Consider the following 27,783-nt stretch of genomic DNA (forward strand, 5'->3'; position numbering starts at 1 on the left):
ATCGTAGCTCATCTCACCCTTGGGTGACCCCAGGGCAGGCATGTGAGTGAGGAAGCCTGGGGCCTGCTCTGGCTGCACCAGTGACCTCAGACACTCAATTCTTTCCAGCTGAGGCCACAAACATCATGGAGCAGGGACCAGCCCACTCTGTCTCCTAAGAATTCTTGACCAGCAGAATTCATGAATATACAAAGCTTTGGGGGTTATGTTTTAAATAACTTCATACTGAATAAAGTTGACCCTCAAGATAAAGATTCAATCTCAGCATTACTAACACTTTGGGCTGTAATTCTCTGGTGTGGGGTGGGTGGGCGCACTGCCTTGTGCGCTGTAGGATGTTTAGCAGTATTGCTGGCTTCTATCCACCAGATGCTAGGAGCACTCCCTACCCAAGTTGTGACAACACAAAATGCCTCTAGACATTGCAATGTCCCCTGAGGACCAAAAGCTTCCAATCGGGAACGACTGGTCTAGATCCCTGGCCTCAAATGCTCCCGGACACCTGCCACACACCCAGTTTAGGAAGCCAACTGTGGCTGGCATTGCACCGTGGTGTAACAGGTGCCTGGGTCCTTGTAATCTCCCAGGATAGAAATCAAGAGAGATCACCAGACATAGTAGCAAAGAGAGTTTATTTTAGCTTGTGCACAAAGAAGTCAGCACCAAGAAGGAAAAACGAATAGGCTACTCCTCAAGGGTAGTGTGTGGGTTGGTTTTATAGGACCTTTCTCTGTGAAGGGTTATGTCAGGGCATGTTTAGGAGGGTTTTTCTAGTGCTTGAGTACTTACTGGCTTAACATTTTTTAAAAAACACATTGTGTGCAGTAGTAGCATTTTAAATCTCAAACTCCTGACCCCAGGTGATGCACCCAGCTCAGCCTCCCAAAGTGCCGGGATTACAGGCATGAGCCACTGTGCCCTTCCTACATTTCTATTTTTATTCTACCAATAATTTTTTTTTTTAAAGTCAGCTTGTTTAGCAAAGTTATACTTAAGTCAGGTGAACTTGAAAATTGCTTTAACTTATTTACTTTATTTATGAGTGCTCTTTTAGTTATAAGCCAATTTGGTAGACACAATGCATAACAATAGGTGTACATACAAATAAACACATCTAGACATGTAGACCCACACATAAATGAAAAACCAACAGCTTGGAACCTTAGCTGTGAGATAGCAATACAAGCTTTTTGGCATTTACTTTGTCCCAATAGATAATCCAACGAAGGCTGTGAACCAAAATTTCAGGTAAAGCAGTCTCCATGGAGCTTGATTTTTCAAGACCAAACCTCTCCAGATTCCAAAGAACACTAGGACCAAACAGCACCAAGGAGCATGTCATATGTTAACCAGGCCCCCTGCTTAGAACAGCAGCACCAAAGGCTGGATACATGCAACACCATCCCACTTTCCCATTCAACAGGAAACTCCAGATTCCAAACTATACTGGGGCTAAACAGTATTGCAAACCCGAGAGAAAATTCTAAGGGGGGCTTAGTACTAGACCTCAAAACCTCTGCCGAGAGCACCCCCTTTGGAGAGGTTGAGATTTGGAGGATCCTCAGGGTGTCCCCCTATGGGGTCCAAAAGACTGTAAGACATCTCTGACCTTTCTCTGCATTTTTCCCTCCAGAGCCTACTATGAGCTTGATAAGCACAGCCCTGAACTGTAATGATACATAGGAACTGGATGCTGGGTGGGCTTTTTTGTCCTTAGATAGTTGAATAGGACAAGGAAAGAACTTAGCATAAGAAAAGGCTTAAGTCACCTGAAACAAGTGTGAGTTGCCACCGCCACCATAGGGATCAGGGACCACACCTGGAAAAGATAAAAAAAAAAAGTCATTCCCCCTTCCGGTTAGGGCAATTATTCCCATTCACTCTTTGGCCTTCAGGCGATACCAGGGAGTGACCCCAGTGAATTGCCCTCAATTTCCAAGAAGCTACTAGGAAACAGCCGCTAAAAGACTGAAAAACAAACAAAGGAAAAAAAAAAAAAAAACAACCCACTCAGGTCCCTTAAGTGAATAGGATGGTGGTGGTTAGGCGCCTCCACATGGAAACCCCTTATTTCACTGGTCACAGCCAGAAACCTGCAGTTGCTTCCATGTTTCTGCGCTTCCCACCAAGCGTCCTGAGGTGGAAAGGAACAGAGAGAGAAAGATGTCCCTGTATGTAAAAGGGGAAAGGAGAAAAATAAATCCCAAACTTTGGGCCTACCTTCTCCTGGCTGGCTTGCCAAAATATGTTACCGGTGGAGGGTGTCCAGGTTCTTGGTGTCTTGAACAAAGAATTGGACAAAAGGCACAAACAAAATAAGGAAGGAATGAAGGGATTTATTGAAAATGAAAGTACACAGCTGGGCACAGTGGCTCAAGCCTGTAATCCCAGCACCTTGGGAAGCTGAGGTGGGTGGATCACCCTGATGTCAGGAGTTCAAGACCAGACTGGCCAAGATGGTGAAACCCCGTGTCTACTAAAAATACAAAAATAAGCTGGGCAAGGTGGCGGGCGCCTGTAATCCCAACTACTCAGGAGGCTGAGGCAGAGAATTGCTTGAACCTGGGAGGCAGAGGTTGCAGTGAGCCAAGATCAGACCACTGTACTCCAGCCTGGGTGACAGGGCAAGACTCTGTCTCAAAAAAAAAAAAAAAAAGAAAAGAAAAGAAAATGAAAGTACACTCCACAGTGTGGGAGTGGGGCTGAACAGAGGGGCTCTAAGGCCCTGTTACAGAATTTCTGGGAGTTTAGATACCCTCTAGAGGTTATATTCCATTGGTTACTTTGGGTACACCCTGTGTAAATGAAGAGGATGAAGTAAAGTTACACAGTCTTTTACTTGGCGTGCGCCCTATGGAGAGGATATTTCCTGTAATAGCTGAAGTGTTAATCGCCCTTATGTTCCCTGCTTCCAAACCCTATTTTCCTGCCTCAGTTTGGATCTGTGTTCCCCGACCAAATCTCATGGGGAATTGGAATCCCCAGTATTGGAGATGGGGCCTGGTGGGAGGTGATTGGATCATGGCGCAGAGTTCTCATGAACACATTAGCAGCATCCCCCCTTGGTACTGTAAAGTGAATGAGTTCTTATGAGATCCGCTTGTTTGAAAGTGTGGAGCACCTTCCCCTTCTCTCTCTTCCTCCTGCTCCAGCCATGTAAGATGCCTGCTTCCCCTTTGCCTTCCACCATGATTGAAAGTTTCCTGAGACCTCCGGAGAAGCAGAAGCTGCTATGCTTCCTCTACAGCCTACAGAATCGTGAGCCAATTAAACCTCTTTTCTTGCCAGGCGCGGTGGCTCACGCCTGTAATCCCAGCACGTTGGGAGGCCGCGGCAGGTGGATCACGAGGTCAGGGGTTTGAAACCAGCCTGGCCAACATGGTGAAACCCCGTTTCTACTAAAAATACAAAAATTAGCAGGGTGTGGTGGTGGACGCCTGTAGTTCCAGCTACTGGAGAGGCTGAGGCGGGATAATCGCTTGAACCCGGGAGGCAGAGTTTGCAGTGAGCCTAAAAACAAACAAACAAACAAACAAAAAACTCTTTTCTTTATAAATTAGCCAGGTATTTCTTTAGAGCAGTGTGAGAACAGATTAATGCACGGTGATCATTTGGATCTAGCTGCAAAGAGAAGTTTGACGTTTGCATTCATTGAGCCCTTTTAGAAAAGATCAGGCAGCTAACTGTTGGCAAGGGTATAGAAATTTGTGTGCTGGAAATCAAAAGGCCTGAGTACCTGTCCATATTTCCTGCAACTTGAGGGATCTCTGTATAGAAATTGAGAAAGAAAAGAAACTTTATCCGAGGAATGCGAGCCTGCTATAAATTATAGACCCACAGAGGCATGAGAGTGAGGCAGCAGTCCATCCCACCTCCCTCCTTGAGCCAAGTAATCAGCTCTTGAAGCTGCTTGCTATGTGGGCTCTAGACCAGCTGCCACCACAAGCAGCTATCAACTAACCAAGCAAGGCCACTCACTGGACACCATATCCCATACCCCACAGTTCACCAATGTATAGTCAATCGTTTATCAATCTTATTTGTCTAACCAACGGGAATTCCTGACAAACAGCTGTATCAGCCCACCCCCTGTCCCTCTTATTGCTTTGGAAAACCTGCTTCTAACAAAGGCCGAACAGAGCTCATATCCAAGGTGACCTGGGTCTGAGTCTTCCAGGTGGCTGTCCTCTCAACTCGGCTCAAGTAAACTTTTTTTAACTGTTATTTTAGGTTTGGGGTACATGTGAAGGGAAACTTGCATCACGGGGGTACTTGTCGTACAGATTTTTTCATCACGCAGGTACTAAGCCCAGTACCCAATAGTTATCTTTTCTGCTCCTCTCCCTCCTCCCACCCTCCCCCATCAAGTAGACCCCAGTGTCTTGTTTCCAACCTATGTTGTTCATGATTTATCATTTAGCTCGCACTTACAAGTGAGAACATGTGGTATTTGGTTTTCTGTTCCTGTGTCAGTTTGCTAAGGATAATCGCCTCCACCTCCATCCATGTTCCAGCAAAAGACATGATCTTGTTCTTTTTTATGGCTGCATAAACTCCTTAAAATTATATTTTGTGGCTGGGTGTCCTAGCACTTTGGGAGGCTAAGGTGGGTGGATCACCTGGGGTCAACAGTTCAAGACCAACATGGTGAAACCTCGTCTGTACTGAAAAATACAAAAATTAGCCGGGCATGGTGGTGGGAGCCTGTAATCCCAGCTACTCGGGAGGCTGAGGCAAGAGAATTGCTTGAACCTAGGAGGTGAAGGTTGCAGTGAGCCGATTGTGCCATTGTACTCCAGCCTGGGTAACAGAGCAAAAACTCCGTCTCAAAATAAATAAATAAATAAAATAAAACCAAAGTATATTTTGTGCCTCAGTTCCTTCTTTTAGGTCAACAAAATAATAAATTATTTATTGGCCGGGCTCAGTGGCTCACGCCTGTAATCCCAGCACTTTGGGAGGCCGAGACGGGTGGATCACGAGGTCAGGAGCCATCCTGGCTAACACAGTGAAACCCCGTCGCTATTAAAAATACAAAAAATAGCTGGGCGTGGTGGCGGGCGCCTGTAGTCCCAGCTACTTGGGAGGCTGAGGCAGGAGAGTGGCATGAACCCGGGAGGCGGAGCTTGCAGTGAGCCAAGATCGCGCCATTGCACTCCAGCCTGGGCGACAGAGTGAGACTCCATCTCAAAAAAAAAAAAAAAAGAAAAAAAAAAGAAATTATTTATCATTATTAAATAAGAACCCATGGATGTAATGCTGCTGTGTGCAAACCTAAACGTCAGTCATATCGTGGAGTAGAAAAAGAGAAAGTTGAAGTTCTAGACCCAGCTTTGCCCCTTACTGGCCTTGGGTTCTGGAGCAAGCCACCTGGTCTGAAAGTGGCTCTCCTGGGCTATGACAGTGCATAGTACAGCCTGCCCTGTAGGGCTCACCAATCTGCAGATAGGAGCAAACAAAGCCATGCACAGGAAGATGCAGGCAATGCACGGTGTTAGTAAAAGACCATCTCAGAAATAGGTGCCACTGTTTTCCTAAGCCCAAATGGACTAATCAGCCCAGACAGCCCCCTCACTCATACCCATGTTGAATCAGTCCCAGAAACACTGTCAATTCCAACTAAGCAATGTCCCTTGATTCTGCACTCTCCTCTCCAGCTGCAGGACCAGTGTTGTGGGTTTCTTTTACGTGCTTGAGAAACACCTCATACCTTGTTGCATAAACCAGTGATGATGTTGTCATGCCCACACATTGTGAGGGTCTGGAATTCTAAAAAGGCCCAGTTGGGATAGCTGCCATTGCTCCACGGTGTTTGGAGCCTCTGCTGGGAAGACTCACTTGGTTTCAATTTGTTCAAATGGCTGGGCCCTGGGACAGCTGGAGCTGGAGAGTGCACATACTGGGTGAGCCCTTCCTCCCACATGGGGCACTGGGCTGGGATGGCAGAAAGACAGGCCCAGCTGAGATGGTCAAACAGAGCCCCACCCCCATGTGGCCTCTCATCCCCCAGAACCCCCCATGTGGCCCCCCCAACACAAAAGTCCCCCCATGTGTCCTCCCCTCCACCAGAGTCCCCCCAGCATGGGGGGGATCTCTGGGATCCTTCTGAAGTAGCAGCTGGATTCTGAGAAAAATCTTCCCAAGACGGGCCTCCAGGGAATCAGCACTCCAGCCATTTTCCAGCCTCCCTGAGTCACAGGATATCACCTCACTCTGCTCAGTAGCTGGGGGCATCGCCTTTCTTTCTTTATCTTTTTCTTTTTTTTTTGAGACAGAATTTCACTCTTTTACCCAGGTTGGAGTGCAGTGATGTGATCTCTGCTCACCACAACCTCTGTCTTCTGGTTTCAAGCGATTCTCCTACCTCAGCCCCCTGAGTTGCTGAGATTACAGGCACCCGACACCACGCCCAGCTAATTCCATGCCCAGCTAATTTTTGTATTTTTAGTAAAGATAGGGTTTCACCATATTGGCCAGGTTGGTCTTGAACTCCTGACCTTGTGATCCGCCCGCCTCCCAAAGTGCTGGGATTGCAGGCGTGAGCCTCCGCGCCCAGCCCGCCTTTCTTTTAATGCTTTGATATCTGGCAATTCCTTTTCTTATTTCCCTGAAATGAATGCCTGGCTTAGAGTAGGAAATGAATTTGTTGAGTGAATAGATTGGTGAAATGACTGCAGTGCTACCATGTTGAGAAACATTTTCTTTTCGGTCAGCATACACATGTATGTGTATATGTTGATGGGGGTGTGGGGTAGGTGTATATATGCATGTGCGCGCCCATTCATGTATATCTCCCAGGCACTGTTTTGCAGGACAAACTCGATGACAAACAGAAATTCCTCTCTGAATTTTTCATCCTTAGGCATTTTTACAGCATTCCTTTCTATTTCTATCCTGGCTTAGACATTGGAGCAGTTCTTAGGATGCTTGCTGCAGCCAACAGACAAAAGGAAAAGTGACTTCTCTGCACTTTATGATTTACATCAATTTTATGTAATTAAAGTAATTTAGAGCTGAGTTTCTGAGCTTATAATTAGAGTTTTAAAGCTTATGTAAAGCTGCTCTTTCAAGGAGAATTACTTCTTAGATGTAAGAGCAGATTTGGACAGAAGCATTTGGATTCTGTCAAAAGACATTATTTTGTGTGTATCTGCCTACTGTGAATACCGACACAACTTCCACACTAAATTATGACTATAGCTTCTTGAAATGTCACCAAAAACAATGTGATAAAAATGCAAGAATATGTCCTGTTTAGTGATAACCTCTATAGTGAATTTCATTGGGTAAAATTAAAATAATCTACAGGAAGACTGTACTTATTTATGAGTCAGTTTCGAGAAAACATTCGGAGGAAATGATTGAGTCTTTTCACCCTCAATTTGGTGTTTTAAAATGCAGGCAATTATCATTTTTTCGGTCTCTTGGGAATTTAACTATTACACAACTTATTATCCCATACAAGTATTCAAATATGAGGCTGACTCACATATACTGTTTCACGTTATTCTTCTTTTAAAATTGAGAAAATTATTGAATTAAAAATTCATAAAATACTTTCAACATTACTGTATTTCTACCAGTTTTATTTCTTCTCATTAAAAATCCAAACCATTAGCCTTTTGCAGAGAGCTAAGAGTTGACTCTATCATACAGCTAGAATATATATTTACGTGATTTATCCTGGAGTTGACTGCATGTAAGTGATATATTAGAGGTACTCTCATTAAGAATGTTTGTTTTGTGCCACGCGTGGTAGCTCACGCCTGTAATCCCAGCACTTTGGGAGGCCGAGGGGGTGGATCATGAGGTCAGGAGTTTGAGACCAGACTGACGAACATGGTGAAACCCCATCTCTACTAAAAATAGAAAAATCAGCCGGGCATGGTGGTGTGCACCTGTAATCCCAGCTACTTGGGAGGCTGAGGCAGGAGAATTGCTTGAACCCAGGTGGCAGAGGCTGCAGTGAGCCGAGATTGCGCCACTACACTCCAGCTTGGGTGATAGAGCGAGACTCCATCTAAAAAAAAAAAAGAAGAATGTTTGTTTTGTCTTAAATAACTGAACTAAACATATATGTATATACATGATGTTTATATAGAAAGAAGGGCTAGAGAAATACCCTGAAAAAAATTTCCTTTTACTTATTTTCAAATGTTTTATAATGAAAACATCCTACTGTTATAAAGAGAAATATCACTTAAAAATTAAAATCCAGAAATGCAAAACTATATCATCTGGTTTCTTCACGTCAATACAATTAAAATTCATACTTCTGGCCAGGAACGGTGCCTTGCACCTGTAGTCCCAGCACTTTGTGAAGCTGAGGCGGGCGGATCACCTGAGGTCAGGAGTTTGAGACCAGCCTGGCCAACATGGTGAAACCCAGTCTCTACTAAAAATACAAAAATTAGCCAGGCTTGGTGGCAGGAGCCTGTAATCCCAGCTACTTGGGAGGCTGAGGCAGGAGAATTGCTTGAGCCTGGGAGGTGGAGGCTGCAGTGAGCCGAGATTATACCACTGCATTCCAGCCTAGGTGACAGAGTTAGACTCCGTCTCAAAAAAAAAAAAAAAAAAAATCATACTTCTTAGCTGTTCTAGGATGCTAGGCACATTAAAGGAGTAAGACTTGGTTACCGATTGAAAATAAGTCATAAAATTCTGACCAGTAGGACAAAAGTATACACTTAAAAATGTTAAATCAAACCCAAAAGTTAAAATCTTTTGAGTTGTATGAAATGGCTGATTATCTATCAAAATAATGCTTTTGGCTGGGTGAGGTGGCTTATGCCTGTAATCCCAGCATTTTGGGAGGCCGAGGCAGGTGGATCACTTGAGGTCAGGAGTTCGAGACAAGCCTGGCAAACATGGTGAAACCCCGCCTCTACTAAAAACACAAAAGTTAGCCGGGTGTGGTGGCAGGCGCCTGTAATCCCAGCTCCTTGGGAGGCTGAGGCAGGAGAATCGCTTGAACCTGGGAAATGGAAGTTGCAGCGAGCCGAGATCGCGCCATTGCACTCCAGCCTGGGCACCAAGAGCAAAATTCTGTCTCAAAATAATAATAGTAATAATAATAATGCTTTCACTGACTGCAAAATTAGTTCCTTTGTCATGACATTTGGGAAGTCAGTATCTTTGTCACGTGAAAACTACTATAAAATATACATACTAAACATAAGAAGCTAGCAAAAACTAAAGAGGGTAAGTATAATATTTATTTCACTTCATACATTTTAACTTGATGAGGAAACATTTTTATTATTTATTTTTTTGAGATAGAGTCTAGCCTTGTTGCCCAGGCTGCAGTGCAGTGGCATGATCTTGACTCACCGCAACCTCCGCCTCCCAGGTTCAAGCAATTCTCCTGCCTCAGCCTCCCAAGTAGCTGGGATTACAGGCGCCCGCCACCAGGCCTGGCTAATTTTTGAATTTTTAGTAGACAGGGGGTTTTCTCCATGTTGGCCAGCTGATCTCGAACTCCTGACCTCAAGTGATCCACCTGCCTCAGCCTCCCAAAGTGCTGGGATTACAAGCGTGAGCCACCATCCACGGCCAAATCCTGGTTTTCAAAACAGAGAGGATAACACAATTAAATATATCATATGATTATTTATTTGCTTTAATTGACATTGCACACACTCATTCTCAGAATAATGATGCCATCACTATCACCCAAAATGATTACTGAAAGGCTAAAAAGACATTTTTCATATGCTCTCCCAGTGCCCTCCTCGTATGTCTTCAGAATGGTGGTGTATCTACATTGTCAAGTCATGGATCTGTTGCATACTAGCTTCTCTTTTTTGAATCCATTGATGTGCTAGGAAATGTTTAACAAGAGACTCTCCAGAAAAAGGGGGAAAAAGCCCTGATTCATAGCATTTTGCAGCTTTCCATGGAGTAAATACTTTCACCATTGGTGAGCTATCAAGGTGACATTATTAAATGTGGATTTCGGGAAAAGATGTGCAGAAGCTGACCCTATCTCCACCATTTGATACAATCGATGTAAACAACCTCAAAAGCATAGATAATTGTAAAATGTAGTAAAATAATTATGAAGCGATGTGTTTTTAGTGTTTACTGTTCTTAATATAATTTATTTAAATGTATGTACATTTATATACTTTAACTGTTCATGTCTATGTTTAATAACCAACTCATAAAATTCTTGAAAAGTTAATTGGCTCTCATAAGCTTGTCCAAATTGCCTCCAGCAAACAGCTGGTCATATCTATAGCTGTATCTACCTACCCACCCACTCAATATTTGCCATCTGTCTTTACGTCAATGTCTCTGCAGTCATTGTGACTGTTTGAAACTTGTTCACTAGTAGATTCCTTAGAAATAGCTTATGGTAACTGTATTTCCTGAGTCTTTGCATTTTGGTAACAGTTTGCTGCTTTTATACTTGAAAATTATTTTGGCTTATCTTTACTTTCCTCGAGTATCTTTTTTCATTTTATTTTTTATTTTTATTTTTTTAATTTTTTTTGAGACAGAGTCTCACTTTGTTACTCAGGCTGGGGTGCAGATCATAGCTCCCTGCAGCCTCAACCTCCTGGGCTCAAACGATCCTTTCAGCTCAGCCTCCTCAATAGCTGGAACTACCGGTGCATGCCACCATGCCTGGCTAATCTTTCGTAGAGATGGGGTTTTGCCACATTGCCCAGGATGCTCTTGAACTCCTGGGCTCAAGCGATTCACCTGCCTCAGCCTCCCAAAGTGCTGGGATTACAGGTGTGAGCCACCACACTCGGCCTGAATATGTAACTCCATTTTGTTCTGACATAAGGCATTGCTGTTGAAAAATCTGATGTCAAACTAATTTTCTTTCAAAATGTCACTAGATCTTCTTTTGGTGGGGAAAGGAACCCCAAGAAATTTTATTTCTTCCCTCTTTCCCTTTCTTCCTTCTTTCCTTTCTCTTCCAATAATTTTACTAGAATGTCTTGGTATTGGATATTTGGACTCCATTTTCCAAGGTGTATAGATAATCTTTCAATATGTCGTTTCAAGTATACGCTTATTTCAGGAAACTTTTCCTGAATTATACATCTTGTTTGTTTGGATCTATTCCTTTTTATTTTATTTTATTTATTTTATTTTTTTGAGATGGAGTTTCGCTCTTGTTGCCCAGGATGGAGTGCAATGGCATGATCTCGTCTCACTGCAACCTCCGCCTCCCAGGTTCAAGCAATTCTCCTGCCTCAGCCTCCTGAGTAGCTGGGATTACAGGCCTGCACCACCACGCCCGGCTAATTTTGTATTTTTAGTAGAGAAGGGGTTTCTCCATGTTGAGGCTGGTCTTGAACTCCTGACCTCAGGTGATCCGCCTGTCTCGGCCTCCCAAAGTGCTGGGATTACAGGCATGCGCCACCGCACCCAGCTGATTTTATTTCTTTAGGAACTAATATATGTGTGTGTGTGTGCACGTGCACATGTACACATGTGTACAGAGTCTTCCTTGCCTGTTTCCTGTATCTGTATATCTGTCATTTCCTTTTAAATCTTTTTCACCTTGTACTAATTTTCTACTGCTGCTGTAGCATATCACCATAAATTTAGTGTCTTAAAAAACACATTTATTATCTTACAGTTTTGCCTTTCAGAAGCCCACCATGGGTCTCACTGAGCTAAAACCAGGGTGTCAGTAGGTCTGGATTTCATTCTGGAGGCTTTAGGGCAAATGTTTTCTTCCCTTTTCCAGCTTCTAGAGGTAGTACACATCCCTTGGCTCATGACCACTCTCATCCATCCACAAAGCCAGCAATGTACCATTTCTCAGACCGTTTCTTCCATAGCTGCATTTCCTTCATACCACTGCAGTCGACTCTCCACTGTTAAGGACCCATGTGATTAGGCTGGACTCAGCCAGATGATCCAGGATCAGGCTTCTCTCTTGAGATCCATAATGTAGTCACATTTGCTGTCACTTTGCCATGTCAGGTGACACAGGCACAGGTTCTGAAGATTAGGATGGGGACATCTTTGGGTGACTGTTATCCTGTACCACACGTCTCTTTTATAGCCTCATATTTTTTCATCTTTTAATGCATTATCAGTTCTGTTTATTTGCTCGTGTTTCTTTCTCTCTTCATTTCTGATATGTTTTTAAAATTTTTACTTCTTTTCTGAGTTTGTCATCTCCTTTCTGTATATTTCTAAATCTGACACATGTCATCTTTTCATACCTAATGTCATTTTAGATGTTTATTAACTTATTTCAAAATATTTTAGTTTTCATCTGTTTTGAAGCCATGGCTTCTGTCATAATTTATTTTCTATAGAAATTATTTTTTATTCTCTTTTTTTCTTCATAATGACTTTGTATGGGATTTACCCTTAATTTTTTTGGTACTCATCTTCATGTAATGCTAGTTTTCCTGACTTTTAGAAAGGAAGACTTAATTAGGGTAGTTTTTCTAATTTCATGGCGCTCCTTTTTCTTTATTGATTCATCTCAAATTCAATAACAATTCAATAAGTTGGCCCTTGATAAGCTGATTCAATATCTTATCTGGATGAGAAAAGGCCTAAGAATAGCCAAAGAATTCCTGAAAGAGAGGAATAAATGAAAGATTGCCCTATCAGATGTCAAAACATATTATACAGTTTTAATAATTTAACACTGTTATTAATGTAGTTATGGAAACACATACAAATGAAACAGAATGGAGAACCCAGGAAAAAAACTGACATATATCAAGCTGATTTATGTTAGTGTCAGCATTGTAGCTATCTGGGTAAAGAAGCGACTCCTCAATATAAGAGATGCTGAAATAATTGGTTATGTATGTGGGAAAAGATGAAATTTGATACCTCCCTCACTCCATACACTAAATTCCAGGGAGATTAAGGATTCAAATATAAAAAGCAACACTTTTAAACTTTCAACAGAATGTACAGAATAGTATTTATAGACAGTAAGTTTGGTTTCTGAATACCATTCTCCACTAAAAGGAAATAGAGATCCGTGGAGAAATGGCTGGCTCCAGAGCTGGGAGAGGAAAGACCACGGGACTCTGTAAAAGGACACAGGAGTCAGAAGGACACCAGCCAGGGCTGGGACAATCTGAGCAGCAAAATAAACAATAAAAATAATGGATTATAACTCACTGAGTAAAATAGGAGTCTATACACCAAACTGATGTAAATAAATAAATAAAACAAGAAGGAAAAGCTCTTGTTTAGAGTAGATGCCAACTAATAAATGTAGATGTTATGATGAAGTAAAACAAAACAATGAAACCTTACTATTTTGCAGCCATCTTATTAGTAACTGATTGAAGAAAAAAGTTTTTTTTTTTTTGAGATAGAGTCTTGCTCCGTCGCCCAGGCTGGAGTGCAGTGACGTGATCTCAGCTCACTGCAACCTCTGCCTCCCAGGTTCAAGCGATTCTCCTGCCTCAGTCCCCCGAGTAGCTGGGATTACTGGTGTGCACCACCAAGCCCAGCTAATTTTGTATTTCTAATAGAGACAGGTTTTTGCCATGCTGGCTGGGCTAGTCTCTAACTCCTGACCTCGGGTGATCCACCCACCTTGGCCTCCCAAAGTGCTGGGATTACAAGCATGAGCCACGGTGCCCAGCCAAGAAAAAAGTTTTCAATGGATGCTATATTAGTTATCTACTGCCATGCCACAAATTACTCCAAAACTTAGTGGCTATTTATTATTTATTTTTGGACAGTTTTTGTGGGACAGGAAGTTGGGAATGGCTTTTCTGGGTGATTCTGGCTTGGGCCTACTCATGAGATTGCAGTCCAGATGCTAGCTGAGGCTGCAGTAATCTGAGGGCTTGATCAGGGTTATGGGAGTACCTCCACGGTGGCTCACTTACATGGCCATCGGCAGAAGGCCTCATTTCTTCACCATGTGCACCTCTCCAAATGGCGACTTGAGTATCCTTACGACATGACCTCTGGCTTCTCCAGAGCAAGCGCTCCAAGACAACAAGGAGGAAGACACAGTGTCTTTCTTTACAACTTAGCCTCAAAAGTCAGACTGCATCACATCCTCAACATCCTATTGGTTACGTAAGTCATTCCTATCCAGTGTGGGAGAGGACCACACAGACATGTACTTATTAGGAGATGGGATCACTGGGGCCATTTTGGAGGGTGGCTACCAGATGCTAAAGTTGGTGGAGAAAAGTTTGATGAGGGAGAGGATATTCGCGTAGTCTCAAAGTGTCTCATATTAATTACAAAGAGGAAATAACAGTTGTACAATGAAAAAACCTCACACATGCCACTTAACCAAGTGGCCAAAATTGGTATCACCAATAATGGGACAAACCAACATCACGGGCTTCTTATCCAAGTAAACATCATGTATGTGGTATTCCTGCCAAAAATGCATAATGTAAATCTAATCCAGAGAAGACACTGGGTAAACCCTAACTGAAAGGCATTCTACAAAACACCTGACCTGTACTCTTTTAAGAACAGCAATGCTCCAGTAGACAAAAACAGGCTGGAACCACTCCAGGTTAAAGGATACTAAAGAGATGTGACAAATGATGATACAGACTGAATCAAGAACTTGGAAAAAAACACGACTATTAAGGACATTATTGGAGCAGTTGGTAACTTTTGCATATGAACCGTGGATTCGTTAACAGTAGCTTTGTGCTCACCAGTTCACTGATTCCCTGAGAGTTGATTGTTAAACAGCAAAGCATGTTTTGAGCTGGTTGTTAAGCTGTTGATAACCTGAAATCAGCCATCATGAGCCACTTACCATGGTATTTTGGGAAAACTCTCTCAAACTGTGTTTTTCCTCTGCTCACAACAGCAATCATCAACACAGAAGACTCCTGTGACCATATGTGTGGGAACTTCTCCCCACAACCAAGAGGCAGACACAAGCTGGGACCTCCACCCAGTTCCTTCACTATCTATCTGGAAGTAGCATCAGATCCCACAGATGGAGGGCTCAGACCCCAAGACTGCCCTCACCCCCAGATATCAGTTGCAAATCTGGGCCTCGGGAACTTCTGATTGAGCTTCAAGTTGGGGTTCCCACGACCCCCTCTTTGGGTTTGATTGATTTGCTGGAGTGGCTCACAGAACTCAGGGAAACACATTTGCTGTTTTATGATAAAGGATATTACAAAGGATACAGATGAAGAGATGAGGTGCAGAGGAAGGGGCTCAGAGCTTCCATGCTTGGGGCGCCACCCTCCAGGAACCAGGAACCAGGAACCCCCATGCTTTCAGCTATCCGGAAGCTCTCTGAACTCAGTCCTCTTGAGTTTTCATGGAAGCTTCATGACGTCAGCATTCCTTCCCCCAGTGTGTACGGCAGGACCCTCTCTGAAAAGTCTTAAGACCCACAGTTGGAAAGGTGGGAGAAGATGGAATCCTGCCTTGGGGCAGGTGAAAGGAGGGCAGGAGAGAGATTCTGTTTCTTGAGGCCTGCCCCTGCGGCCTAACACACCCCACATTTTAATAAAAGACTGTAACAAGGGCTATGGTAGTTATGAACCAAACTAAACCATCACACATGGGAACTGGCAAATGTTACAAATCAGGTCCTCTCTCCCTCTCTCCCTGTCTGGACAGTGCACCAGCTTGCCACTTGGCAACGGTATTATAACAATGCTGTCTCCTGATTTAGATAAGTGTAATGTGTGGAGTAATGGTCTTATTCTTAGGAAGACGTGGTAAAGTGTTTAAGGGTAAGGGGATCTGATGTCTACAACTTAATCCCAAATAGTTCAAGATAGATAGGTCAATAGACTGAAAGAGAAATTGATCAATAGATAAAGTTAATATGGCAAAACTGTGACAACTGGTGTATCCGAATAAATAGGTCTTTGTAGTATTCTTGCCATTTTTCCTGTAAGTTTGAAGTTTTTTCAAAATAAAACGTTTTTTAAAAAACCCTCCAACAGCTAACGTTACCTGGGTTATTAAGTCTAATAAACATGACTGACTTGCCCAAAGTCATATAGAACATTAATGTTTGGTCCAAAGCTATCATGACACCTTGAAGTAGCCTTTTCTGAAAATATTTTAAATTTCTTTAAAATTTCTTGTGATCAAATTAATGTGTGAATATTTTTTATATCTAAAAAATAATGTTACACGTAAACTTTGAAATTAAAAACTAACTTGGTATTTTGTTTGGGCCTGATAATTCCTGGCTGTAGGGGCTGTTCTGGACAGTGTAGGGTGTATAGCAGTATCTCCGGGCTCTGCCAACTAGATGCCCGTAGCAGAGTGTCCCTCCCCCTACCCACAATCAAAATGTCTCCAGACCTTGTCAGATGTCCCCGATACAGTTCTAGAGTCAGTGTGATATAACAAAGTCAAAAGGGAAAAGAAGGCTGGTCACAGTGGCTAAGGTGGGAAGGTCGCTTGAGCCCAGGAGTTCAAGGCTGCAGTGAGCCGTGTTTGCACTACTGTGCTCCAGCCTGGGTGACAGAGCAAGACTCCTTCTCAAAAAAAAAAAAAAAGGAAAAAGAGGTAAAGAGGTTGGCAATATGTGCAATATACATACATATGAAAAAAAATTTAAAGAGACCAAGGGTTTTTCCAATGGGTATATCCCAAACTTTGTCTTGTGTGTGTGTTTAATCCTTTTGTGCTCTTAGAGTTATCTATTAAATCAGTCCAATATTCTATTTCACACACATTTTAGAGAATGAATTTATAACCATTTTTGGAATTTAAATAGTACTTCCATCTAATGGTGTTAATCAATTAATTCCAGCCCTGATATACTGGCCAGATTCTGAGCCTGAATGTCAGATATTGAAGTAATGGGAGTTAAAATAGTGAGTCTAAAGAGTGAGTTAACCACAAATCAAAGTAGTTCTTCAAGAAGGAGCAGTACAGAGCTTCCGACACATGGAGAATGTGCATTTCCAAGGTTTGAACGTACCATATATGGCTATGGTACCAGGCCTATGGCTTTTGAACCAATGAATTTTTTGTATACATGCACTTAGCAAAACAATAATTACATTTATAAAGGGGGCCAGGCATTGTAAAGCTAAATAAATAACAAAATCCTGAGAGAATTAGTAGAAGAAAACACTTTCATATTGTTCTCAGCATTTATTTTAAAACATCTAATTTGAAGGTATCAATTAACATAGCCAGTTAACTGATAATACTAGCTATCCATTTTCCCTCTAAAGCAGCCTCGTTGTCTGGGATATCAGCTGAGGTTTTTTGTCTCATGGCCACAGAAATCAAGAATGCAGACACACAAAGGGTGAAGTTAGAGAAGTTTAATAGGCAAAAGGAAAAGGACAGCTCTCTCTCACAGAGAGAGGTCCCAAATGGGTTGCTGTGCTGCAGTAAAATGTAAGGGTTTTTATAAATGAGCTAGTAGGGAGTGGGTATCTTACCTACATAGGGCATGAAAACCTGGTTAGGACCAGGTGTGTCATCTGTATAGAGTGGAATCTCTGGCAGCCCCCACCCCATTCTTTTCTCATGCAGGCAGGCTCTTAGCTTGGGCTACTCCACACTGCCCATCTCCTTCCACCTTGCGTGTGCTAACAAGAAGAGGGGGAGTTTCCATGCCTTGTCCCGGGTACCTCCTTGCAGCTGCAGGCATTCCCCCCCACCCCACCATGCAAGCTTCTAGCTAACCTTAGTGTGTCCCTGTCCAAAAACGGGGAAAGGAATGTGCTCATTAAAGCCTTTACTGGGACCCATTTATGTAAGTTTGGTGATTACCCAAGAAACTCTCCCTCTGTGCCGGAGATGTTTATCTACATTACACAGTCCAATCTTCCAGGCTGCTCTTTGTTAAAAGAGAAGTGATTTATTTGAACTGCCTGTGGTTAGAATGGAAGCAACTTCTGAGCTGGTTTTTGTCAGAAGGAAAGCTTTTGCCAGGGACTCTTTCACCCTATCTACCTACCTAAATTATTTCTATCTCCTGTATTGCCTCTACCCATCTTAGTTCTCTGGCTGAGGTCCTGTAAATTAGACTGGCCAAAGACAGGTTTGTAGCATGACGAGCCGCAGACAAAACCCCTCAGACACCGAGTTGTAGAAGGAAGGGCTTTATTCAGCTGGGAGCATCGGCAGACTCACATCTCCAAAAACCGAGCTCCCCAAGTGAGCAATTCCTGTCCCTCTTAAGGGCTTACAACTCTAAGGGGGTCCACATGAGAGTGTCGTGATCGATTGAGCAAGCAGTGGGTATGTGACTGGGGGCTGCATGCACCGGTAATTAGAGTGGAACAGAACAGGACAGGGATTTTCACAGTGTTTTTCTTTTTCTATAAAATGTCTGTAATCTATAGGTAACATAACTGATTAGGTCAGCAGTCGGTCATTAACTACCATGTCCTGCCTTTAGGCAAAGAAGGGGAAGGCAGAGTTTTTCTTTTATTTGTTTCTTCTCAATCATCTTCAGCTCAAAATAATCCTTATGCCAAAGAAGCATATGTTAGGGTGGCATATTCTGGTGTAACATCTTTGTCTCAGCAGACAGTGAAAAATAATTTAAAAAGCCACCTTCTCTGCCCGTTGTCCTGCTGCACACTGCCCCCTGGTGGCCATCGTTTTGACTGTTTTTGGTAAGGTAGCTTTTCTTTTTTTTGCTTTGAGACGGAGTTTCGCTCTTAACGGCCCAGGCTGGAGTGTAATGGCGCATCCCGGCTCACTGCAACCTCCACCTCCCCAGTTCAAGCGATTATCCTGCCTCAGCCTCCCAAGTAGCTGGGATTACAGGTGCCTGCCACCACACCCCGCTAATTTTTGTACTTTTAGCAGAGACGGGGGTTTCACCGTGTTGGCCAGGGTGGTCTCGAACTCCCGACCTCAGGTGATCCACCCGCCTAGGCTTCCCAAAGTGCTGGGATTACAAGTGTGAGCCACCATGCCCAGCCCAGAATGACCTTTGCTATCTCTTGCCTTCTGCATCTCTTCATTCAATCATTTTCTCTTAGTTTATTTAATTCTAGTCAATTAAATTAAATTCTATAAATATGGAGAGAAAGCAAAATATCATGAAAAGAGCATGAGTTGAAAACCAAATAGACTTGGGTGGTTCATCTCAGCTGCTACCTGTGTGTCTGTGGGCATGCTACCTAGCTTATTGGAACACTGTCTTATCTGTTAAATGGAGTTGTTTAAAAATAACTCAACATGCTCAGATTATGGAGAAAATGAAATTAGGTTGTATATTCAAAACAACTAATAATAGTTAATATTTTTATGATGTTACGATTGAGATTTTGAATACAATCTACTATCTAGCTATACATATTCACATCTACAGAGATTTTCATCCTAATTTACAAACAGAAAACTGAGGCAGAGAGACATTAGCTAACTTGCTACGGTTAACATAACTAGTAAGTGGATTTGAACCCATGTAATGTGGCTCTAAAGTCCATGATTTTAACCACTACACACAACCTGGTAAATCCTTGTTGAAATAAGAAAGCAATTTCAGTAAGTTGTACTGTACCAAAAGAAATGTGGAATTCATCTCTTTTCCCAACATGCTACTGTCTTTTGAACATTAAAAAAAACTAATAGGCCATTGAGAACCTTATTTATTCACCACCACTACCTAAACTATCCTAATCTTTATGGGAACAGGATAGATGACTTCAATGAGAAAGCGTTAATATTACTGAGTGCAGACTGAAAGACTATCTCGATGATTAAAGACATATTTTCTTCTTTTTTTTTTTTTTTTTTGAGATGAAGTCTCATTCTTGTTGCCCAGGCTGCAGTGCGGTGGCGTGATCTTGGCTCACTGCAACCTCCGTATCCCAGGTTTCAAGTGATTCTCCTGCCTCAGCCTCCTGACTAGTTGGGATTATAGGCACGCGCCACCACACCCAACTAATTTTTTGTATTTTTAGTAAAGACGGGGTTTCACCATGATGGTCAGGCTGGTCTGGAACTCCTGACCTCGTGATCCACCTGCTTCAGCCTCCCAAAGTGCTGGGATTACAGGCATGAGCCACCATGCCTGGCCTTCAATTTTTAACATTTAAGAAAAAGTGACATTCCAAGAATATGCAAGTGGAAAGCCAGAAAGCATTTCCCTTATCCTGTCCTGAGTTTATTCTCATAACAATCTAGTTATTTAAAAACTAAGTTACTGGAACATATTTGTGATTAATTTTATGTGTCAACTTGACTGGGCCATAGAGTGCCCAGATACTTGCTGAAACATTATCCTGGGTGTGTGTGTGAGGGTGTTTTGGGATGAGATTAACATTTAAATGGATAGCCTGAGTAAAGCAAATTGATCTCCCTAACATACGAGTGAGTCTCATCCAATCAGTTGGAGGCCTGAATAAAACAAAAAAACTGATCCTCCCTGAGTAAGAAAGAATCTCTCCTGCCTTCTGGTCTTTTGATTGGGACATCAGCTTGTTTCCTGCCTTCAGACTCAGACTGAAACATTGACTCTTCCTGGATTTCAAGCCTGCTAGCCTCTGGACAGGAACTATGCCATCAGTTCTCCGGGGTCTCCAGCTTGCTGGCTTATCCTGTAGACTTGCCAGCCTCAGTGATCTTGTGAGTCAATTCCTTATATGAATCTCCTTATATATATACCCATACACATACATATATCGTATTGGTTCTGTTTCTTTGGTAAACCCTAATACAATATTTATATTTGTTTTTTTTTTTTTTAGACAGGGTCTTACTCTATCTCCCAGGTGGGAGTGCAGTGGCGAGATCATGGCTCACTGCAGCCTCAACCTCCCAGGCTCAAGTGATCCTCCCACCTCAGCCTCCTGAGTAGCTGGGACTACAGGCCACGCCATCAAGCTTGGCTAATTTTGTATTTTTTGTAGAGAGGGGTTTTACCATGTTACCCAGGCTAGTTTCAAACTCCTGAGTTCAAGCAATCTGCCCACCTCAGCCTCCCAAAGTGTTGGGATTACAGGTGTGAGCCACCGCCCCGGCCGATATTTATATTTCTCAAATGCATCCTCTTTTTTCCATGTTCACTTGTGCAATTTTAGTTGATGTCCTTCTTAATTCTTTCCTGGACTACTGGAATAATTTCCTTGTTCCAGTGTCAGTACATCCAATTCACCTGTCCCCTCCTTGCTTCTGGAGTGCTCTTTCTAAATACAAATAGGCTAATGACATACTGCTTTTAAACTTGTTTAGCACGCTATTTCATACCTTCAGGATGAAAGTCAAATTCATTAGATTGGTGGATAAAGTCCTTCCCAATCCAGTCATTTCTTCATCTCCAGCCATGCCACACTACCTCCCACTTCTTGCACAGAGCAATCTGCCTTAGCCTCTTGATCTTGCACTCTTGTATGTTCAGTTACTTCTGCCTGGAATGCCTCTTTCTTATTCAATCAGGAAATTCTCATAACAGGTGTGTGTCTGACATTGTGTCACCTCCTTAGCACACACCTTGGATTTACCTCCCTGAACACTAGGGGTGAAGGAGTTGGGGGTCTTTTTCTATCCATTGCCTTCAATTGAGCATACTCGCAGGGTATGTTAATTCCTTGGCACTTTATGTCTTCCCAAAATGCAGGCAGAGCAGGCTCTGGTGGACAAAGAAAGCTGATAATGCAAATAACTTCAGATGCTGGCAGTTGGAAGTTGGCCCAATGTGCAGAACGTTCTGTTCAGGGGCATATGGGCTTGGCCTAACCGATCTGTTATAGCCCTAATATTATGCTGTTGTTGGTTTTTCAATCAATGCACAAAGTTGGAAAGATATAGAGCTGACCCTGAACAACAGGGGTCTGAACCAGTGTGGGTCTACTTATATGCAAATTTTTTTCAATATATACAGTTGGCCCTCCATATCAGTGGGTTCCACAACTGAAACCAAGAGTAGGTGGAAAATACAGTATTCTTGGAATGCCAATGGTCATATCCACAGGTTCCACAGGGCCAACTGTGGGACTTGAGTATGTGTGGATTTTGTTGTATACGAGAGGTCCTGGAACCAATCCCCCATGGATAACAAGGGATGTTTGTAATTTTATTTACAAAAAGAATGCAAATTCTTGACAGACTAAAAATGAGAATGAAACTGACAAAATTAGGAGGGGGAGGAGAAAAGACAAGAGAAAGTAAGAATGTACCAATTCCTCACCTCTCCTAGTAGGGAGCCAATACACAGTGTGTAAAATTTATAAATAATGATTTAGGTAAACAACCTAAAGTCATGAAAGCTTCTAGCAAAACTAAAAGTAATACAATTTTTTAAATTAGGAGTTAAGAATAAGTTTTTGTCCCTTTGAAGGATTTTCAGCTGGTGAGTCAAGATGTATATGTACAGTATTTAAGGTTATAATGAAAAGAACCAGAAGAACTAAAGCCAGAAATTGTTAATTGCAGTTGGGTCTAGGATATGGTAACAGATAAGGTAGGTGGGTAGGTAGGAAGAGTAGGGGGGAGACCCTTACTTTTCTTTTAATATGTTCCTCCCTTTTGTTTGGATTTTTAACGATTATTATGCATTATTTCCATAACAAACAAATGGAAATAAAGTGTAGCTTAACTACAAAAAGTAACTTTTAGAACACCCTTAACAAATATTTTGCAGGAGTCAAATGAGGTAGGATCTATACAGTACGCATGAACATCAAAAAATGATCAGGACTTCTTAAGTCAAGTTAGTAAACTAAAAGATAATAGGCATAGGATCCAAATTACAAGGGGGAGGAAGTATGTGTGTGTATGTAACACATCTATGTACAGTTGACCCTTAAGCAACATGAAGTTAGGGACACAGACCCTCACAGTCAAAATTCCATCCCCCAAAACTGTACTAACAGCCTACTGTTGATCGGAAGTCTTACCAACAACATAAACAATTATCACTTTTTTTTTTTTGAGATGGAGTCTTGCTCTGTCACCCAGGCAGGAGTGCAGTGGTGCAATCTTGGCTCACTGCAACCTCCGCCTCCTGGGTTCAAGAGATTCTCCTGCCTCAGCCTCCCAAGTAGCTGCGATTACAGGCACGCACCATCACGTCTGGCTAATTTTTATATTTTTAATAGAGATGGGGTTTCGCCATGTTGGCCAGGCTGGTCTCAAACCCCTCGTCTCAAGTGATTCGTCTGCCTCAGCCTCCCAAAGTGCTGGGATTACAGATGTGAGCCACCGCACCCGGCAATTTTGTATGTTACATGTGTTATATACTGTATTCTTATAATAAAGTAAGCTAAAGAAAACGTTTTAAGGAAATCATGAGGAGAAAATACATTTACTATCCATTAAGTGTAAGTGAATCATCATAAACGTCTCCGTCCTCATAATTTTCACCTTGAATAGGCTGAGAAGGAGGGGTTGGCCTTGCTGTCTCAGGGGTGGCAGAAGTAGAAGAGGTGGAAGAGGAGGCAGGAGAGGGAGGCACAATAAGTGTAAACTGATGGAGATACGTCATAATTTGTCTGACTTTTTTGCTTTTCCATTTCTCTAAACATGTTTCCATTTAGCACCAACTCTTCTTCCACCACTTGCTTTAGATTCAGTGCCTGTTTCATAGAAAAGTCCATGTTATAAGAGAAGTCAAAAGCCATATTGAATAAGTGGAACCCTTCTGCCAGATTGTCTAATGTCAATTTGTTTTCTGGCACTGCTTCGTCTTCTTCCTCATCGTCTGGCACTGGGTTCAGAAGGAGTCATCTCCATTAAGTGGTCTTCTGTTAATTCCTCTGGTGTGGTGTCTCTTAGCTCTTGAATTTCTCCAAGATTCGTATCTTGAAACCCTTTTTTGCCATATCCGCAATCTCTTTCATGATTTCCTTGATTGGCTCTGTCATAAATCCTGTGAAGTGATGCAAAACATCTGGAGTTTCCTCCAGCAGGAATTTGTTTGGGCTTGATGGCTTTTCATGGTTTTTTCTGAAACAACAATGGCATCTTCAATGGTGTAATCCTTTCAGACATTCATGATATTCTCTCAATTGGGGTTCTCTTCCACAGAGTACTGTGTGTAATGATCCTTAAAGTCCTTATGACTCCTTTTTCTAGAGGTTGAATTAGAGGGGTTGTGTTTAGGGGCATGTAGACCATTTCAATGTGTTTGTATTGAACTCATGGGGCTCTGGGTGGCCAGGGGCATTGTCCAATATCAAAAGAACATTAAAGGCAATCCCTTACTGGCAAGGTACTTCCCGACATTAGAAACAAAGCATTTATATAACTGATCCAGAAAAAGAGTTGCTGCTCAGCCATCTTGCCGTACAACCAAAAGAGTGGCAGGCGGTGTTTCTTTTCCCTTCAAGGCTCAATTTTATAGATAAGGGTAGTCCTGATCATAAATGTGGCTGCATTTACACAAAACAGTACAGTTAGCCCATCCCTTCCTGCCTTGGATCCTGATGTTCACTTCTCTTCCTAATAAATGTCCTCTGTGGCACTATTTTCCCCCACAATAGGGCACTTTTGTTTGCCTTAAAAACCTGTTCAGGCAGATATCTTTTCTCCTCAGTGATTTTCTCTATTTTTTATTTTTATTTTTTATTTATTTTTTTTTGAGAGAGTCTCATTCTGTCTCCCAGGCTGGAGTGCAGTGGTGCAATCTCACTGTAACCTCTGCCTCCCGGGTTCAAGCGATTCTCATGCCTTAGCCTCCTCAGTAGCTGGGATTACAGACGTGCACCACCACACCTGGCTAAATTTTGTATTTTTAGAAGAGACAGGGTTTTGCCATGTTGGCCAGGCTGGTCTCAAACTCCTGGCTTCAAGCAATCCACCCACCTCAGCCTTCCAAAATGCTGGGATTACAGGCGTGAGTCACCAAGCCTGGCCTTTTGTCCTCAATAATTTTCTTAATGGTGTCTGGGAACTCGTCGGCTGCATCTGGGTCAGCAGAAGCTGCTTCTCCTGTTATCTTGACATTTTTTGAAAGCCAAACCTCTTTTTAAAATTATCATACCATCCTTCATCTTCCTTTTGCTTTGTCAGATAATGACTTCACTTTTTCTTGAATATTAGATTATATAGGTATGCCTTTCTTATAGCAATCCTGCACCCACAAAAAGCTGCATTCGCAATATGAGATAAAAAGGTATTTCCCAAAAAGTGCAAGGTTTTCATGCTTGTTGGTGGAGCTGCAGTGATGGCTTCATAAACTTCCTTTTGTTTTTATACCACAGTCCTTATACTGGATTCATTTATCTTAAAATGGCAGGCGACCTTAGCTGCAGACCTCAATCTACAATACATAGCAAGCAATTCAACTTTTTCTGTAATGTCATTAACTTTTCTCTGATTCTTGGGAGCATTTCAAGCACCACTAGTGGCACTTCGTAAGGGTCCCATGGTGTTACTGAAGGTTTACAGTACTGCACTAAACACAACGAGAAATATGTGAGAACCTCAAGAGCTTACCTTTTACTGTGATATGCAATGTACTGGAGAGATCAACTGCTCACTCAGAGATGAATGTTACTTGGAATTTTTAGCCAATACCAGCAACACTGAAGCTCACTGCAATAGCAACAGGAGGTGGCTACAAAATCATTACAGTAGTACACCATGTACTACAGTGAATTTGATGCAGTTATTATTTAATATTGCATCTTTACAACTGTTTACACTTCTCTTGAACCTAATGGGTGCCATGTAACTGTCCGTTTGTATGTGTAAGTTTTGATAAATTTTAACTTTTTATAACAGGCTTGTATATATTTTATGATAGTAAATAATAAAATAGCCTAGTATCTACATATATTTTATGCATTCATGACATATCTAGCTTTTTCTTTTCTTTTTTTTTTTCCATATTTCTTGGCTAAGCGATTCATCTGTGAGGTTTTTCACAAAATTGTTGCCATCGCCAAAAATATTCCATTTACTGAAAAAAATCCACATATTAAGTGTACCCAAGCAGTTCAAACTAATGTTGTTCAAGAGTCAACTGTATAAAAGGTATTAATATGTCTGGAAAGAGATATGTTTCCAATTTAACAGACACTACCAGTGAGCAGAAGAGTTGGGCTAGGCAGGAAACTTCAAATTTTCCTTTTTTACTTTATATATTCTATTTGTATCTCAAATTACAACCTGTGGACCACATTTATTAGAAGAAAATGCAGATTCCTGAAACTTCCTGCAGACCCCATGAGTGACAATCTCAGGGGGATGGAGTTCCAGAATCTGCTTTTTTTCATAGATGTTTCCTTGTCATTCCGGTGTATATCTGAGTTTCAGTAGCACTGCTAATCAGTTGTTTGGGGTTCTCTCTCCTTCACCAACATGTTCTTGCAAAACTAACCAAACACATACAAAGCGCAAACAGTACAATAGTGCACTGCACCTTCATGACCCTTACCTCTTCCCGCCTCTTCCCACCTCTTCCACATGTGATATGTGTGTACATACCCACAGACAGAAACACAGAGACATGTTTGGAAGCCAGTGTGGATGCCCTGTGATCTGTGTGTACACGTGACAAGTGCATACACACACACATACAGGAACACAGAGACGTGTTTGGAAGCCAGTGTGGACACCCTGTGATCTGTGCATACACATTCGACACCTGCATACACACTCACAGACAGAAACACAGAGATGTGTTTGGAAGCCAGCGTGGATGCCCTGTGATCTGTGCATACACATGTGACACGTGCATGCACACCCACATACAGGAGCACAGAGACATATTTGGAAGCCAATGTACGCCCTGTGATCTGTGTGTACACGTGACACATGCGTACACACGCACATACAGGAACACAGAGACGTGTTTGGAAGGCAGTGTGGACGCCCTGTAATCTGTGTGTACACACATGACACAAGCGTGCACACCCACTGACAAGAACAGAGACCCATTTGGAAGCCAGTGTGGGTGCCCTGTGATCTGTGTGTACACGTGACACGTGCATCCACACCCACTGACAAGAACACAGAGACACATTTGAAAGCCAGTGTGGATGCCCTGTGATCTGTGTGTACACATGTGACATGGGCGTACGCACCTACAGACAGAAACGCAGAGATGCATTTGGAAGTCACTGTGGATGCCTTGTCATCTGTGTGTACACATGAGACACATGCATACACACCCACATACAGGAACACAGAGACACGTCTGGAAGCCAGTGTGGACGCCTCATGATCTGTAAGTACACATATGACATGTGTATGCACACCCACATACAGGAACACAGAGACACGTTTGGAAGCCAGTGTGGACGCCTCATGATCTGTAAGTACACATATGACATGTGTATGCACACCCACAGACAGGAACACAGAGACACATTTGGAAGCCAGTGTGGATGTCCTGTGATCTGTGTGTACACATGTTACACGTGTACACACCCACTGACAAGAACACGGAGACGCATTTGGAAGCTAGTGTGGACGCCCTGTAATCTGTGCATACACATGTGACACGTGCGTGCACACCCACTGACATGAACATGGAGACCCATTTGGAAGGCAGTGTGGATGCCCTGTGATCTGTGGGAACACGTGACACGTGCGTACACACCCACATACAGGAACACAGCCACATTTGGAAGCCAGCGTGGACGCCCTGTGATCTGTGTGTACACATGTGACATGTGCGTGCACACTCACAGACAGGAACACAGAGACGCATTTGGAAGCCAGTGTGGACATCCTGTGGTCTGTGCGTACACATGCGACAGGTGCGTGCACACCCACATACAGGAACACACAGAGGCGTTTGGAAGCCAGTATGAGCAGCCAGGCCCTATCCCAAAGCGGCGGGCAGGCGTCTCCTAAGAATGGTTCTTGGACACACCTCTGAAAGGAAAATACAACTCGGCACCGCAATTGACTCGGCCAAAGGAAAAAAACTTAAGCTGAAAGCTGAGTCCT

General features: G+C 42.6%; 1 protein-coding gene across 3 annotated transcripts in view; it reads right to left on the reverse strand.

The window, feature by feature from the left end:
- Window positions 1–27,783, reverse strand: part of RNASET2 (ribonuclease T2) — a 74,266-nt gene that overhangs the window by 45,468 nt on the left and 1,015 nt on the right. Inside the window, exons 2-3 of one of the 3 annotated variants that reach the window (XM_063725089.1) lie at window positions 2,221–2,280; window positions 1,770–1,819 (exon numbers count right to left, since the gene is read on the reverse strand). The exons of 1 other annotated variant lie outside the window; for it this stretch is intronic. In XM_063725089.1, the coding sequence (XP_063581159.1) occupies window positions 1,770–1,801 (32 nt within the window). In that variant the 5' untranslated portion in view covers window positions 1,802–1,819; window positions 2,221–2,280. The remainder of the gene's footprint in view (window positions 1–1,769; window positions 1,820–2,220; window positions 2,281–27,783) is intronic. One more of the 3 variants, XM_054558448.2, reaches the window with a different exon arrangement.

The sequence above is a fragment of the Pongo abelii genome, chromosome 5 (genome assembly GCF_028885655.2).
Source record: "Pongo abelii isolate AG06213 chromosome 5, NHGRI_mPonAbe1-v2.0_pri, whole genome shotgun sequence".
Taxonomy (NCBI): Eukaryota; Metazoa; Chordata; class Mammalia; order Primates; family Hominidae; genus Pongo; species Pongo abelii.